The sequence below is a fragment of the Typopeltis vanoorti genome, chromosome 2 (assembly GCF_054136105.1).
Source record: "Typopeltis vanoorti isolate ZY-2024b chromosome 2, IOZ_Tvanoo_1.0, whole genome shotgun sequence".
Classification (NCBI taxonomy): Eukaryota; Metazoa; Arthropoda; class Arachnida; order Uropygi; family Thelyphonidae; genus Typopeltis; species Typopeltis vanoorti.
The window spans coordinates 108,529,643-108,548,689 of record NC_143550.1 but is presented as its reverse complement, the minus strand read 5'-3'; the positions used below and the strand labels follow the sequence as shown (position 1 = coordinate 108,548,689).

General features: G+C 35.8%; 1 protein-coding gene across 1 annotated transcript in view; it reads right to left on the bottom strand.

Moving 5' to 3' along the window:
• Positions 1-10,581: 10,581 nt before the first annotated feature.
• Positions 10,582-19,047, bottom strand: part of Pex14 (peroxisomal biogenesis factor 14) — a 146,074-nt gene continuing 137,608 nt past the window's right edge. Inside the window, exons 8-9 of the mRNA XM_090407412.1 lie at positions 17,368-17,524; positions 10,582-10,867 (exon numbers count right to left, since the gene is read on the bottom strand). Of these exons, the coding sequence (XP_090263538.1) occupies positions 10,796-10,867; positions 17,368-17,524 (229 nt within the window). The 3' untranslated portion in view covers positions 10,582-10,795. The remainder of the gene's footprint in view (positions 10,868-17,367; positions 17,525-19,047) is intronic.

The window sequence follows — 19,047 nt, the reverse complement described above, 5'->3', positions numbered from 1 at the left end:
TTTGGATGTAATATGTTTATGCCAGGGTAAGCTAGACGTGAAAGTTACCCCAAGAACTGGTCTTGACTGGAAATAGGAGAATCTTTTTTTTTTTCTGGTTAATAAGTGAAGAATGTGTTTTGATAGCATCAACATTCACTAGATTATATTTGCACCTTTCATTTGCAAATGGTGAGATCATCAGTATTTAAGGCATTAGGGTACTGTCATCAGCAAAACTATGAATATGATTTCTAGTTACAGAGAAAAGCTCACTGATATATTATGGTGAAAAGGGTAAGGGTGAACTTACAGAACCCTGGGATACTCCAGCATTTATAAAGAAATCTGATGAGAGGAACCCTTTTGGCTTCTGCAGATCGGGAACATGTTAAATATTTTTAAGTCCAGTATGAATTTCACATGGAAGCTGCTTGGTTGGCCATTATTTTATGAGTTTAAAACTCTACTAGTTTCACATACATTATAGTCATTTCAGGAGAAGGAAAAAAAATTAGTTAAACAAGCAGATTAACAGAAACACAAAATATTTGGAAAAAAAAAGATTAACAATGGTGAAAGTAACACAATTTGCATTGTATGAGAGGATATGAAGGGGTTGCTGTAAGAAGCAGGAATGAAAAAATGAAAATCATTAGTATATTACCAAGATGAATTAAGAAGGGCTATGATGCCAAATAATTTTATGTGTGTAGAGTTTTTTTTTTTTTATTATATATTGGATTTATATACAAGGGACAGTCTTATGTTTGAATATGTCTGAATTCAGGAATCCGGAGAAATTTATTGGTATGAGACCGTACAGAGAAACAAGGAAACTAGATTATGATGGGCAGAATGGTGAGAATCAATGCATAAGAGCAACTAAGTTATGTAACTATGTTAATGATATGAATGTGTTTAATCATAGAGGTGATTATAATGAAAGGATAATTGCATGCTCATCCAGTTTGGTCTTATTAGGCTGAACTAGACAAGCACACATCTCTGCATAAATTTTATTAAATTTTGTCCAAGGATGTATAAGTGAAGCATTAGATATGAACATGAAAGTTGTTCACAACTGAGTCATACAGACTACAGAGGTGAATATACAAAAAAGTGTGGAGGTAACTTATTGTCTGTGCACAAATGCCAAGAATATCAAGAACAAACGGGTTGAATATTATTGCCTTGGTGACTGTTGTGTCTTCAGATTACTGGCATTAGTGAGCCCTATCTTTTAGGGGAAGATAAACATACATTATTTTTAACAAGGATAGATAATAGTGGGGGGGGGGATGATGCTAATGATATCAGATGCTTTGAGTGCAGTTAGGATAAAAAGCTATGATTGCAATGCTAGTAAAACTTTTCCATATAACAATGAATTTGATACTGTGTGAAGTGGAATCTAACATGACCAAATACACTGTGGGGTGTTACAGACCCAGTAGATCAGTTGCTAGTGACAGTACAATGCATCACCAGATAAACCTAATGGGCACCACATGATTAATCATCACAAGTGACTAATTATCCAAACACTGATTGGCTAGCAGTAAAATCTCATGAGAAGAATGAAGACAAATTTACTGAGCTGTTGTGAGACAACTTCCTTAAACAGCATATGACACAAGGGTGGTGTAAAGACTGATGTGTCTAACTGTCAACTTATCTGTATCTCTGGAGTGGTGGTGAAGATTTTGGAAAAGCTGGTAAGAACTTACAGAAATGGGAATCTACACTATGAAATAAACAGCATGGGTTTACTAAGGAAGATAATGTTTGAGTAACTTCCTCACATTTTATAATATTATAGTTGAGTTAAACAAGGGGAATGGATATGCGTGATACTTTTGGACTTTACTAATTGAGGATACAGCATGGAAGCCTGTTACATAAGTTGGAGGATATAGGATTAGATTATAAACTATTAGCATGGATTAAGGTGACCAGTGATATACTCCAGGGTCTTTGGTCCATTGTTCATCTTTACATTAATAACATTTGGAAGGATTTGACAAGGGACATAACTATCTGCTGATGATCCAAGGATGGACAGGATAAACTGATATGCAGAATGGAATTGTGGGCATGTGAAAATTGCTAACAGTTTAATATTAATCAACTTTTATACTTCGGTGTGTTGAGCTATCCAATGGTGTATTATATTAGCAGGATAGTGTATAGATCTTAGATCTCATTTCTGATGTGATGCAAATACATGGAGAGTTAAAGATAAAATTAGGACTTTGGATTGAAGATTTTGAGAACAGATCATGAATTTGTGGACTGCAGACACTAGCAAACAGGAAAAAATGGGGGGGGGGGGATGATGTAATGTGATAGAGACCTCTAAACATCTGAAAGGGTCATACTGGATACCAGTGAATGGAATTTTTCATTTTATGGAGGACATCCACCATGGAAGTTGGGAATCGATGCATGAGAGCAAAATTTCTCTCATAGAACAGTTACAATTGTAATAGTTTGCCTTTGGTGGTGACTGATATGTGGCCTCTATCTCTGAATATCTCTTGAAATAATAAGAATTATGACTAGCAAAGTTATGAGAAGAGTGCCTGAGATTTGCAATCATCAGATTTTTGATGAAAGATGATCAATCTGGTGATTCCAAATCGGATTTAATCGTTTTTCATCAAAAATTTGATGCATGCAGATATCAGATACAAATTTTCACCATGTTGCTAGCCATCATAATACAATATAAAATGCATGTACATATCACCATTAGTCTTTTTCAAATATTTTATGTTACTTTTCCATTAATCTGCTTGCTTTAAGACTGATTGTATTTTTTATTTCTCCCCTGATGAAGTGTACTGTAATGTACAGGGTGGTCATAATTAAAGAAGTGTTCAGAGCTCTGTAGCAAAAAATGTATATAAAAAATAATATAAAATTCTGACACCAGGGGAAATTTGGCACTATAAGAATGTGATATATTTGCATAATCTCACTAGTTCTACTGACTAGTTGGTGGATATAAGGAAGACCGAAATGGATTCGTGTCATTCTGATAAAACAAGTGCTGTGGATCTCACCTTACCAGAACGGGAGTTGCTAGTTAAGCTTTACTATCAACAATGCAGAAACGGTAATGCCATGCTTTGTGAATTCTGGCGTTTGAAGGAGAGGAGAAAATGCCTAATGACAATAAAAAAATCTCAGAAAAATGATTCTATGATTTGAAAATAGTAGACCTATAGCAGTGAGGCCAGGACAAGGGTGCAAACAGATTATTCCTCAACAAGTTGACGAAGTTACAACTGCCATTGTGGAACAATAATGGAATGAATAATACATAAGGGTCCATCAGTGCTCGGGCAATACCAAAGCAACTGGACATGGCATACTCAACTATGTGGAAAATCCTGCATCAAATGCTGAGGTTTTTCTGCCTACAAGATCTTCCATACTCAAGCTTTGCATCATAGTGATGCAGAAACTAGACTGCAGTTTGCTCTGACATTCTTAGCTCGAATGGAGGTGGAAGATCCTGTGGAGTGACGATGCACATTTTTAGCTGAATGGCAGTGTTAACTCGCACATTTGCTGCATTTGGGCTGCAAATAACCCTCGTGTTCTATCAGACCCCTTTACACTCGCTGAAAGTCACAGTGCGATTTCACTGCATTGTTTATTATTGGTCTGTACTTTTTCAAAGAACTTTGCCTGACAGGACCAGTGACTTGTACTGTCTCTGCTGTTAGGTATAGAGAGATGCTGAGCAACTTTGTTGTTCCGCAACTGAAACGGCAAAGATGCCTTGGCTCTACCTTATTCATGCAGGATGAAGCACCACCTCACATTGGATTGTCAGTACAGCAAATGTTACGAAAACACTTCACAGAACACAGAGTGATTAGTCGTGCATTTCCCACAGCATGGCCACCTTGTTCACCTGAAATCAATCCCTGTGATTTTTGGTTGTGGGGCCATCTGAAATGCATGGTGTATGAAAGACATGTACCTGATTTAGCAACCTTGAAAGACAGAATAATGCAGCATGTGAAGCAAATCAATGCAGATTTGTTGCACTCTGCTATAGACAATGTCATTCACAGAATGCAGTTCTTACAACATCTGAAAGGAAGACATTGAACCACATCCGTAAGTTATATGAACAGGAAAAGTGATTTGTTGCATCTCTTCTAGCCTTTAATTAATCCCAAACCGCATATATTATAGCACCAAGTGTTCCCTGGTGGCAGAATTTTGTACTTTTTTTATCTTCTGTAAATAAAAACCCCATGTTCCAGTGTACTCACACCAAGTTTGATTGAATTTCGTCCAATACATTTTTCGCTACAGGGCTCTGAACACCTCTTTGTGGCCATCCTATATGTGAAACACTAGTGTCCAAAAGCCAAGGATGAACTACATTTTTACCTGTATACGAAAACATTTTTGTGACTACAGCCAAATGCAGACAAATTTATTGCCAGCATACTAATAAATTATATTACACAAAATGTGTTATAAATTTCATTCAAATTAAATTGCAATACACTTTTGGCAAACGTTACAAATTTCCTAAGGATGTAGTTAAGGAATTAATGTAGTGCTTGTGCAAAACTGAGGAGAGAGACATTTCAGTATGGAGTATGTCCACCTTGAACTATGATGCAGCTCTCAAAATGTCATACCATGCTTAGAATCAAGTGATTCAGGAGTTCTTGCAGAAAACTAGCTCACTCAACCTTCTTCGGAGCAAGGAAAAGGCCTTAATGCATCTCCATACTGCATCCCAAACATGTTCTATGGGGAGCTTGCTGGCCACTCAATTCGATTAATATCCTCGGTTTCCAGAAGTATCTCTGCTGCTCATGAATGATGTGGTGTGCATTGTCATTCATAATAATGAATTCTTCGCCTACAGCACCACGGAACAATTGAACATGACGTTGAAGATCTTCATTGCAATATCGTTCACAAGTCATAGTCCCTTCTTCCAGGCCTTGTAGCTCGGTGTGCCCATTAAGCATAATGCCTCCCCACACCATTGCCCCTGCCACTGTATCTATCACTTTCAAGAACATTCTTGTGATGGTAAGTACTACCACTTTCATGCCAGATCAAGTGTCGTCTAGAATCAGAGGAAAGACAAAAACAACTTTCATCTGTAAAGAGTACATTAGCCCATTGGTGTCTTGTCCAATTTTTATGGATACAACACCACTGAAAACATGTTCTACAATGAGATGTGGAAAAAGGGACGCAGATTATACACCTGAAGGCCTGCTTGTCGCAGACATCTTTCCAGTTTGTCAAGATATCTGCATACCTGTGCTTAAATGGAGCTAACTTACAAGCTGACCTGCCATGGTGCATCGATTATTTTGCTGTCATAACCAAAAATCTGTCTTTGTGTTGTGGTAGAATGGGGACAACCTCTTAGCAAATGTCTGGAAGACATTCCATTGGTTTGATATGCTGGCCAGAGCCTAGATACAACACTATGTGAAATTTCACAGTGCAATATCAGTAATTCTGCAACCTTCTTCACACTTTCCAATAATTCTTCCCTGTATGAAATCGTGTCTTTGAGACATTAGAAAGCATCCAACTTTGCAATTTTATTCCTTCATGAAAAGAGCTTCCTTCAAACAGAATACGCTTAGGCCCAGCCTTTTATCCTGTTGAGTGCTACTACGTGACCCCTTTAAACATGATTTGAAAATTTGAATGTGTACCTGCTTTCTACTCAAAATCATCATTTATCAAATTGCCACAAGATGATTCGTCTGAATTTGCCATTATAATCTTCAGAAATAGTGTTCGTTCTTAGGTTTTGGACACCATAGTAGCTTTAAACTCAATAAAATAACTGGTCAGCAGTCTTCATTTGGAATTGATAACACTTTGATGAGAGAAAGCCAACCAGCATAGGAAGCTGGCAATCCAATCCCAAAGAATGAGATTGAGTGAGACCATAAGATGGTGGTCTGAAGGGAAGGCCTTGATGCCAGACACAAATACCATGGAAATATCAACAGTAACTAAATGAGTTTCTCCAAATCTTTCTGGCCCGTGTCCACAAGTGAGTTATGTTAGCAAGGTCTGTTGTGGATTCACGTTGGTCATCACTAACTGATAGTAATGAAAAAACTAGTTGCTGGTGACTGACTTTTATCTTTTTTTTTTTTTTTTAGGTGGGGGGGGCAGGCTGAATAAACACTTGCTTCCATGCAGATGGGTGTGACAGCTTGTAGAGGCCACACAAGGTGCATGATATTATTCTGGGGCACAAATTATAACTAAGGAGAAACCATTTGAACCAGGAGACTTAGTAGTATCAAGCTTAACTGAAAATTTTTCTGATCCTTCTAGGAAAAAATCAGAGGAATGCTGTGATTTACCATAGTTGTATATATAAGAGTTCATGGAAAAGATTGATTTGTTGATGGTTTTCTTATTCTTGTTTCAGGCCATACTGTAGGCTGCGTGAGAAGGAAGTTGGAGTTTCAGACTTCGGCTATGAAATATATAATAGAGGACACCGTGAAATTGAATGTATACTTGTATTTTTATCACTGAATATATCATGAGGACACTGAAACAATATACTTGTATTTTCATCATGGACCACAAAGGCACTTTTTTTTTTTTTTTTTTTTTTAAGAGTACCAGGGCTTGGAGAAAGAGCAAGGGTTTACAGTAGAGTGAGGAATGAAGGCCCTCATCCCAATAATAATAATTTCATTTTAGTTACCTGGTCAGAGCAAATGATTGCACTAGGAGAGGAGAAACAGCAATCAGACCACAGAAAAGAGATGTGGAAATCCCAGTTCATTTCACTTAGCAATATTGTAGTGCCATTAGAGTATGACACTACAATGGACTGGCTGGCAGGAGATCAATCTGTAGGAAAGGAGATGTAGAGAAGGTAATGGTCAGCATTGCCAAGAGAAGAGCAATCATCTACAGGGTGTTTGGAAGAAGAGTTCATTAAGAAAAGGTCCCGTGTTGGAAGAATGACAAGAGTGTTGGATATTCTGGTTGATTAACTGTTTGTATTAAATAATAACTAATAGCAAATGATTCTGCTTCCTTTCCAGCTTGATTTGTGAAGTTAGAGAAGGGAAGCCATTTCATGTTATAGGAGGTTAAAATATGAAGATAATTTCACATTGTATGAAATCCCTTTGAAGAGATTAACAGTCAAGTAAAGCAGCATGACTGTCTGAATTTGGACAGTAGTAAAAGTCAACAAATGAAGTCCGGGGAAAGCCATAATTATGCCCACATATATCATCCCTATGCATTATGTGAAGAATCACTACCCAGACTGGTCTGCATTGTGGGATACTAAGACAAGTGATGCAATCATTAGCTTCTATATACGAGTTGCCCCAGTCCTGAAAATACCTCAGGTACCAAGTTTGTTTGCTTACACTTGGATAAAGGATTAAACCAAGTATATAATTTCTTGGTATCTTTAATTTACGATAATCAATACTGGACAGCTGATGACTGGAAAAATGCCAGCTGGTCTGTACTATATCATGCTGATGGCAGAATGAGATTTTGGCAGCAACAACATGAGTCATGGAACCTTCTTGCCAATGCACCATGGCACAAAGCCCTTGATGTGTTGAGGTGGTTTCAGGAACAAGATAGTGAGTTTCCTTTACTTCAGTGGTCAGATCGGTTCCCAGACTTCAATCCAATAGAACATCTCTGGAATGAGATGGTTGCAGCAGCAATGTGTCACCATCCAATCTGCAACAATTGTTGACCACCCAGCCTAGTTGACTGTATGGTTAGCATATCTGCTCTCCAACCAACAGGTTGTAGGTTCAAATCCTGCTGTGGATATGGATTTGTGATTGTCTTTAGGTGAAAGATGAATTTCATCACCCAGTGTAAGACCAGCACCCCACTTATTAGAGGCCTGAAGTGGCTTGAAAAAGTTCCATGTTTGGTCTGTAAAGCAGGGTTTCTAGACTGTAAAAAATAAATAGAAAAAAATACAAAAAAAATTGATAAACAAATGAAAAAAGAATATCCACAGTACAAATGTACTATAGGTTTACAAATAACTTTTCATGAGTGGGAAAAAAAAAAGAAACGCATAATTGAGTGATGCCATTGCGTGATAATGTGGACAAACATCCCAGAGGAATGTTTCACACACTTAGCTGAATCAATGCCACAGCCATTTTTAAGGCAAAAGGAGGTCTCATTCATTATTAAATGCTGTTGATGCCGTTCATAATAAAGTGGCCACTCTGTTTAACACTCTCCAAGAGTTTTTTTGAGAACATGCTTTTCTGTATGTTGCAACCTGGACTACTGTCAGTTGTATCATGAGGATTTCTCCTTTTTGAGATCCCAGACAGGATCGACATAATCCCAGTAACTCGAATGCTGAATGCACTACAAAAAGTATACTGTGGTGAAACCTTTTAGTATAGAAGTCAAGACATTAGTATCAGTGTTAGTATAAAATCTGATGCAAGGGTGTATAGCTTATATACCACGCTCAAAAAATGCACTCATCTGTGACAAGTAGGAATTTTTAGTTGACAAGTAAATAAAAAATCAGAAGAGAAGTTTCAGTTTAATTGTCTGTCTCATGCTTAGTTGTAAACAGTTTCTTGTATGCTTACCTTACTTAGTGCATCTATTGGAGTATGCTAGTCATTAAAATGCCAGTTTTTCTCAATTATCAGTGAAATATGACCAGTGAGAGGATAAGATACATACACATTTTATTTTTTAAAGTACTGCGATGTAGCCAATTAATCACAGCAATCTAAAATAGATAAATGGTCTTGTATCACTTATAAAATACATGATTATTATTTTTTCTTTACAGACTAATAAACACATTAATAATACATAAGTAGTTAACATATTTAAGCGCCTCTGTAGCGCAATCGAAAGAACAATAGTACGTTGTGCCCTTTGATTGGAAAAGGCCTAAGTTCGATTCTCGTCGTGACGGGAGGAATCTTTATAAGGTTTTTTTTTCCCAATTGAAGGTGAGTTAGCCGATCTCATACAAAGGTAGCAGGGTTTTTTCCTCCCGAAAACTCAGGTTTTTCATCTTGCATACAGACAAAAAATACTAGTGGTAGGGGTTGGTGTGGATGATGATGATGGATGGAAGTGGTGGAGACAAAGTGTTGTAGAATGGGTGCCCTCCCTCAATGAGCCTTTGGAGGTGTCACTAAATAATAATAATTAATAATAAATAAATATTTGCTTCAGCACTGGTAGCTGTACAGAATCAATATTAGCAATTTAACAAAAGCCTACATAAATTGCCCAGATCCAGGATTATACATGTGACTGTGGTAGAGTACGCTCAGGCTAACATCTGACAAGTGTATTTGCCTGACTGGTGTGAGCTAGCACAAAATTTTCAAGCTCTGCTTATAGAGCATAGGCATCAAAGAATAGACTTCTCAAGAGCAAAATGTTGTGATGGTCTCATACAAAACAATAATTGCACCACCTAGCCTATATCTCTAGCAACCAACTGTATATTTTGTCCTAATGAATACCATTTTACACTAGAATACTTCACATGAGTTCCCTTCCACATATCTCTTTCTGATGGTCTTATTCACTGTTTTTGGCTGCAATTCATCTGCTATTAATAGTACTCCTCCCTATCATTAGCTGACCTGTTTTCATGAATTTCGTAATAAAATTACATATGAAAATTATAATGCACCTCTTGGTTGTGTAAATATTATGTAATTCTCATGTTTGAACTTTGAAAGGAAAAGTAATAATTAAAATTAACAGTTTATTTCTAAGACAATATTTTGACAATAAACCATGCTGTTCAACTTGACTGATTACACACAAACTGCTTTTCTGTTAATATTTCAAATGGAGTTAATTAGTTTCATATTTGTATTACTTCCTGGTTTAAACCAAAGAGGGTGGAAAAAAGACAATTAGGAAGGTACACTAAAAAAAAAGACTTCTGCCAGTTCAAGAGCCCAAACACGATACTTTTTTCCAAAGTAATTCAGACCTCATAAATAGGGTTATTGGTTTCATATAAGGTAACAAAAATTATTGAATATTTTTGCACTAAACTGCTAACATAATTAAATAAATAATATTTCATATAAGAGACATGTTTTAAAAATTTACAAGTATGTGCAATAAAATTGAAGTCTGTCAGTTTTTTTTTTTAATACAATCAACTCTCACTATAACAGCCTTGTTATAATTAACCTACTTGCTATAACAAACTACTGGGAAAGTTTTGGCAAAAGCTGCATAGAATCAATACTATGCTAAAGGTAATTTCACTTAGGTGAGAGTTGACTACACAGTCATAATCAAAAAATTCAACAGTTATATTTTATTATAACTGTTGAATTTTAAATTTGAACAGTAAAGTGAAATTAATTGATTATAACATTCATTATGCTTACTGTTAACTCGATTACATAAAGTATTGAGTGCATGCATGCTTCCATCTTTTTTTTTTTTTTTTTTTTTTTTACCCTAGCATCTGATTATTCTATATAGCCTAGGCTTGAAGAAATCGGATGTCATCGCATCTAAATTACTGTACTGTTTATTATTATTTGACTGTGTTATAAATAGCATCAGTAACTGTGTTGTATATTTTATTGTAAGAAATAAGCTTCATAATTCTATTTTTGGAGAAATTTAAAGAATTTATTTTACATGTTGCTATAACAACTAGCATAATCATCTTCACAACATAAGACTTGATTTCTCACTATTTAATATATAAAAATATTCCAGAAAATGTTCCTTATATGTGTTGTAAACAGCCTTGGATAACTCTCCTTCAGTAATTAACTTCTTGAACATTAGTAACTATTTCAATAGTGCCATTTAGCTTCTCTGTATCTGGATCAACCTAGAGATAACAGTATTTATAAGTAATTTGAGAAACAAGAGGCTTACTCTGCTCAAGACATAAAAGTGATTAAAGTAACCACTCCATTATGTAATAATATTATCATTTTATTATTTTTTTAATGACACCAGAACACTCAGTTAATTCATACTGCTGCATTTGTTTTGTTAGATGCAGATTATTTGTTGGTAATGGAATTTCCTGTATCCAAAACAATTTAATATTAATTGGTTCATATTTATTTGACAAACTAAAAATACTGAGCAATGATCAACCACATAACAAATGGAAATTCCAATCATTTAAAAAGAAATTATCTGATCAAAAAGCTAAAATGGATATCAATGTGTTTTGTTACTACTTTAGAATATGTTTTCATTTATTTTTTAACACTGCAACACAAAGAAGAAGATCCTTGTAGCCTGTCCACCATTCAATATGAATGTGGTGTGTGTGTGTGTGTGTGAGAGAGAGAGAGAGAGAAGAAATTCACACAAACTAGTGAACACCAATACAGAAAATTCTCAGTATCATCACGGAGAAAAAGAACAAAATTAAGTCTTACTGTTCATTATACAAATCAAATGGATATTAAATCCAGCATTATTTCAAAGCCAAATACAGAAACTATAAAAGTTTCATACGAAATTTGACCAGAGAGCTTATGGGAATACGCTCTCTGGCATTTACGAGTTGCCCTAGCCGAACCTTATAGGAGACACAATCGCTTTGCCCAAGCGTCCATATATTGCCTTCTATTGGTCGATTTTGATAAGGTTTCATTCATCTGACAGCTGCTTTGAACTGATTGGTTCTCCTCAGAGACCAGGCAGAAACCTTAAGAGAGCAAAAACTCTCGTTCAGTAATAAGGAACTCGAAGTGTCAGAGAGGTGTATTTTTCATAAGTGAACTCTTGGTCAGCGTGTAAAGTATTTATTAAAATAAAGAGCCAAAAGGCCTTCATTTCGGCATTGCAAAATTATATAAATCAAGTGGATATTAAATCCAGCATTATTTCAAAACTGAATACAGAAACTATAAAAGTTTCGTATGAAATTTGACCAGAGAGCTTATGGGAATACGCTCGCCAGCATTTACAATTTGCCCTAGCCAAACCTCGTATAGGAGACATGATCGCTTGGCCTACGAAAAATACACCTCTCCGACACTTCGAGTTCCTTAGTATTGAATGAGAGTTTTTGCTCTCTTAAAGTTTCTGCCTGTCTCTGAGGAGAACCAATCAGTTCGAAACAGCTATCAGGCCAGTGAAACCTTATCAAAATGGACCAACAGAAGGCAAATATACAGATGCTTGGGCAAAGCGATAACGTCTCCTATAAGGTTCAGCTAGGGGCACTCGTAAATGCTGGTAAGTGTATTCCCATAAGCTCTCTGGTCAAATTTCATACGAAACTTTATAGTTTCTATATTCGGCTTTGAAATAATGCTGGATTTAATATCCACTTGATTTATATAATTTTGCATCGTAAATATCATCATAAATATTGCATCGTATTTAGTAAATAGTCTTACTGTTTAGTTAATATTAGTGTTTAACATATGTCCCACACATAAATTCATGCCATACGCTGTAAATTGCAATAACAAATCACAGAGAGTTATTGGCATAGAAAGTTGTGTCACAGACCAAAATCTATGACACAGAAAGAATGACCAAGTCTCAGTGAAAATGTGAATATATGTGACAATCTGAGGGCAACAGTATCAAGTACTTGTCAGTCTCATGCAAGCAAAAACTTGATAGACAAATCAGAAACAAATTGTGGACTGTAAAAGGATAACATAATAAAAAAAAGTGCAATCATTGCCATCATGATACCCCCCCCCCCCAAAAAAAAAGAGTGCTCAGGTTAGTATGACAGCACTACATCATTAAGTTTACATTATTAATCTCCTATCAACAATTTTCCTCCAAAACAATCTATTGCTTGTGAGTACTCTCCAATATTATATCTAACATTTTGTGCTTCTAGAGCACTTCTGTCCAAATCAATCCACCTAGACCTTGGTCTTCCTCTGGGTCTCTTTTCTGCCATCTTGACATCAAACACCTGTTTTGTTAACCTTTCTTCACCCATTCTATTTAAGTGGCCATACCACCTCAGATTAGCTCAGCTGACACATTCTTGAATGCTAATAATGTCAAGTTCTTTTCTAATATCTTCATTTTTAATATGATTCTGCTATTCATGCCATCAGTTCACTCCCTTAATGTTTCTCAGAACCCTCATATCTGTAGTCTCTAGACTTTGATCAAGTGCTTTATTTCTAACCCAATTCTCAGATCCATAATTTAAAACTGGTTTGAACACTGTCTTGAATACTGCTAGTTTAGTGTTTTGGCTAATCTCTCTCTTATTCCATATGAATTTATTCAATTGACTTCCTACTATACCAGCTTTATTGATTCTGTTGTCTATTTCCAGATTTAACCTGCCATCTTCACTAAAAACTGTGCCTAAATAGCTAAAAAATTTTACCTGTTCTATAGGATCGCCATTCAGAATGCAGCTGAAGTTTTCTATGCTCTTGACTATTTTCATAGTTATTGCCGATTTTCATTCCAAATTTGTTACGGCTGTTATTCAATTTAGTTAGTGAATCCTGGAGACTTACACAAGATGTATTTAGGAATGCAACATCATCTGTGCAAAGATCTAAGTTTGACATCTCCAATTCTAATATCAGACTTGATGCCACTTTCTTTCATAATGTGATCAAATATAGATGATGAATAAGAGTAGAGATAATGTTTACCCTTGTCTTACCCCCTGATTTTACACTAAACCATCTTCATGTATTTCCTTCAATTCTAACTGCTGACTGACAACTTAAATATAGACTATGCATTGCTCAGTATAATGTGCCATTCATCCCCATATAATTGTATTGTTTTGAAAATATTTTCTCTGGGCACCTTGTTGTTATGCCTTTTCCAGATCTACAAAACTTAAGTTACAGATCCATATCATATTCCCAAGATTTTTCAACTCTTTGTCTTAAAGTGAAAATCAGATCTCGACAACCTCTATTTGGCCTGAACCCAACTTGTTCTTCTCCAATCTTTCTTAACCTCTTTTTTTTTGAAGAATGCTTGCATAAATCTTACATAGTAGAGAAATTTCTCTGTAATTCTCACATTCAGTTTTATTCCCTTTTTTTTTATAGATGGCTCTTGAGAGCTCTACTCCAATCACTGGGAATTCGAACTTCTGAATTATGCAGTGTAGCCACTGCAAAACTTGTACACTTCCAGACTTAAGCATTTTTGGTCGAATATCATCTACTCCAGCTGCCTTACCACATTTCAAGTTTTTTCTATCTTTGCAGACAACTTCATCACATACCTCCCTAAATGAATCAATGTCTTCTTCAGAGTTTGCCACTGAGACTCCAGGGTTTGGTTCTTGTTTTCAATTTGTTTCATTTTTTCCTTCAATAGTGTTTGTATACTCAAGTCTACAATTTACTTGTAAAAGATGCTCAACTTTAATACTTTAAACTTTCTTATATACTGTTCTTTTCAATGTGATATTCATTTTTATCCTGCTTAGTGCTAAGTAATGGTCACCTCCAATTTCAAATCCTCTGTACACTCTGTAACCTGAATGAGCATTAAGATATCACTATCAACAATGACACAGTCAATGAGGCTTTCTTATTTCTTGTTACTTTAATGTCCAGTTACCCATTCTGATATAGTCCACATCACTCAACTTGATATTGCTTGCCATTCAAAAAGATTAGCCTCATATTTAGTGTTGAATACTATAGCTACTCCTTTTTTCTTCTGATTGTTATTGCCTGAATATAACATTTTGTATTTATTGCTTAGAAAGATCTCACCAGTTTTTGTCTTTTTTGTTTCAGTCACTCCTATTATGTCAATCTGGTACTTCTCCGCTTCTTATGTGGATAGTACTGATCTCGAACTCTGGTGATGTTGAATTGGGGTGTATTTCAGGATTTGTTCCAGTAATTGACTTTTCGCTGTTTGCCCTGGTTCCCTGGCAAAAACAATGGGGCCTTGTTTAACTGGGCAACCCCAGCTGGCATGAAATTCTGTAATGTTGTACCATCATTTTACTTGTGGTTTAAACCAATAAGAATACTTGGTCGGCTAAATTCCAAATCGCCAGCCCATTCCTCATTTGTTCACTATCCAGGCAGATACCTAACAGGGTGCACCATGAGAAGGTGAGGATTGGACATTAGGTTAGAGGCCCTGATTGGTTCTCTGCATTACTTTAAAGGCTATATGAAGGTCTCCTCTCAGTTATATAGCTTTGACTCTAGGAATCAATCTGTTAATATAAGTTTTTTTCATATGATAATATTTTATTCCTGATGTAATATACCATAGGGTGTATTAAACTTGTTGAATACACAATTTTTATTCGTGTTTCACCTTGTGGTTCTTACTGGAAATAATACCATGGATAATTCCAACTATAGAAGCTTAAAATCTTAAATCTATCTAACCTCATACTTCTCACATATTTGGAGTAATGTACCAAAAAAACTCCTTAGGGAGATTTTTTCATGATATCCCAAAAGAGGGAATTCCTATTAATTGATGATCCTCTCTACCTCCTAATAGATTTACTCTGTATGATGAGTTTATTATATGTTGTACCTTATGCCTTTTCTATGGGTACTTTCATGAACAATATCCTGCTGAACTGACCACCATCATTTCACCACTTTCTTCTAAGAATAAACAAACATGTGCAACTGTCAGACATCCATTTACTGTCCAACTTCAAACCTGTTGAACTAACATCTCTTTCATTCTCTCTCTCTCTCTCTCTCCATTCTTTGATCTAAGTCTCCTCCCTCACATTGTCTTCCCACGAAGACTACAACATTCAGCTGTTCCAGAAGCAGCAGCTCAATAGTCCTGCTTCCTTCTTAATGTTCTGCCCCCACACACACATGGCCCTGATGTGCTATAGGTTCTGCAACCTTTTGTGTGTGTGTGTGTGTGTTAAAGGATTTTAACAACAGCTGTAGCATGCACATGATGCTTCATATACAAATCTTAAGTTGTTTATTAATAATGCAGCATAGCCTTCTTGGGTGAGTCACTCTGCACTTAGGCTTTGATCTTTACTGAGCTATCGCCAATGGGAAACAAGAGTCATAGAAATACTGGGTTATCTTAATGACTGAAGTAATATTTCTCACATTGTCTTCCCACGAAGACTACAACATTCAGCTGTTCCAGAAGCAGCTCAACAGTCCTGCTTCCTTCTTAATGTTCTACCCACACACACACACACACAAAAGGTTGCAGAACTTATAACACATCAGGGCCATGTGTGTGTGTGTGTGTGTGTGTGTGTGTGTGGTAAAGGATTTTAACAACAGCTGAAGTATGCACATGATGCTTCATATACAAATTTTAAGTTGTTTATTAATAATGCAGCATAGCCTTCTTGGGTGAGTCACTCTGCACCCAGGCTTTGATCTTTACTGAGCTATCGCCAATAGGAAACAAGAGTCATAGAAATACTGGGAGTTATCTTAATGACTGAAGTAATATTTCTCACATACAACTGCAACAACCATATTTTTATTATACTGACATATGCTCACTATATGATTTGAGATAGCTATAGTAAATAATCTTGATAGCTTAGGTGGCATATATACATGAGAAGAAATTATAATCTCATTCTCATATATTTTCCACCCTAAATGTAAACAAACAAAAACTTCTGCTTAAAACCTTAATTAGTTATTTGTATGAAGACAGCAGTCAGCTTGCTATAAATTGTTGCATCCCATAATGCATAGCCATCTAGAAAGTGTGCTCTAGATTATCTCATACCATTTTTCTATCTGTATAAGAGAAATACAGTATGACTTCAACCACTGAATAGCTCCTACAATCTTTTCTAGTTTCCTATTGATAAGATCCCAACAGAGAAAAATCAGGGATGTGATCAAAGTCACTCCTATTCTTGCTCGCAATCTGCTTTAAACAAACTAAAATCACCTGCTCTCATTACACAAGTTAGTTGTGAAGATGCTTATTATTATGCTGGCATCTCCATTGACTCTACAACTCTTGAGATGCCCACATAATAATGAGAATAATTGCAGGAGGCTTACAATACATACCTCATCTGTACTTCTATTATGCATTTACAAAAGTATAAAATATGATGAAAACAAGAATACGAGTATAACTTATGTAATTATTACAAAAATTCTAATTATTTCACTAGTGCCAAAGTACTAATTATTATTATGTCACATCACAGGAAGGCAAACCTCACTACCCATGTCCTAAACTACTTAATCCTACAATGGTACAATAAGTCCCATTGAACCTAATTACAGAAAGTGTTGTGATAAATAATATGGGAAGAAAATAATAGGGAAAGAAAAAAAAGTGAGGAGGAAAAGAAAGGTTCCCCTCATTATATTTAAAAATGTAGTATACATATATTAGACTACAACACATTCTTACCATATACTTATCTTGAACATGATCTGTAGAAGGTTCAAGATTATCTTCAGCAGCAGAGGCTTTAACTAACGTTGCAGTTTGCTCTTCATGAGAAGCAGTGGACATCTGCCATGATGGAATACTCACACTGGTATTAGGAGTTGCAGGAAACTGCCGTCTGAAAGGAAATATTAAAAATAAATAAATAAATCAGAAATTTAATGCAAAAGTTTGTTTAAATTCTAACAATGGCCTGGCATGGCTAAAATAACTTGGCTTCGTATTCATAAGCCTAATTAAAAGAATGATTAATGGAAAGAGGGGATGATTAAACTATTATTAAATACAGTAATTTGTAATGGATAAGCATTTTTTTATGTGAGTCACACCTACAAAAGGTTGTATATCTATAGTAAGTAAGTACTGAGAGAAGGCCAAGTTTCTTTTTATTTATTTATTTTTATCATTTTTATGTAATCCAAAAACTCTGCTCTAGAGACCAAACATGTAATTTTTTGTAAGCCACTTCAGACCTCCAATAAACAGAGTAGCAGTCCCAAACTAAATTCATTTCCCACCTAAAGACAAGCACACATCCAAGTTCATAGCAGGATTTGAAACTGCAGCCTGTTGGTGGGAGAGTGAGTAGAGTATCCACCCAGTCAAATCATCACAAGAAATAGAACTTGTATGTTTTAGGAATTTAAATATATTAACCAAATATAGAATTCCCCTCAATTATTAGTTTAGTTTATCAGCTGATACTGCACTTTTGCTATCTTTACTAAGTGAGTCGCCTTCCTTGCTCTTTGTACTCCTCATATACCTAATTATCTCCACTCATCTTGTGCCACCTCCACAATGCCACTTTCTTCCAGATTGCAAGCTTCACCTCTTCAGTCATCCATTTTACATCTACCTTATTTATTATTATTATTATCTGAGACCTCCAAGGAATCAAGGACTCATAGAAATGCTATACATCACTAAAATCAACTGTCATACCTTTACTTAAATTCATTCATACTAGATGCACTCACTACCTCTAAAGGCAAACTATTCCACTCACTCACTGCTCTGTAAGAGAAAAACTTAGCTCTTACCCCTTTCTTGACTGCAAACTTAACTTCCATGGTTACCTCCCCATGTTCTCTCTCCCATCTTCCATGTAATGAAACTTTTCATCAGATAATATCCTATAACACCCATTCAGAAGTTTATAGGACTCTATCACCCCTCTTTCTCATGTTAACCAGTCTGTAATCCACATACTCGAAATCTGTTCTCATAATCTAAATCTTATAATCCAGATATAATCTTTGTAACTCGTCTTTATCCCCCCCCCCCCCCCGGAACCCGGGAGACCAAATCTGCACTCAATAATCCAGGTGAGATCTTATCAAGGACTTATAAAGAGACAAAATAACTTTCTTATCCTTATATGTCAAAGTTCGCTTCAACATCGAAATTATCTTCCGAGTTGTATTTGCATCTTTTGCTATGTGACCTATGAAAACTTCAAATATCTATTCACTATTATACCAAAATCCCTAGCCTCATCAGTTTCTTGTAGCATAACCACACTAATGTGTATAACACGTTGGAAATCTCATCACACTAAAGTGCATAACTTGACACTTACTAACGTTAAACTGACAGCAAGTTTCGTTTGCCCAAATTTCAGCTTATTCAAATCATTTT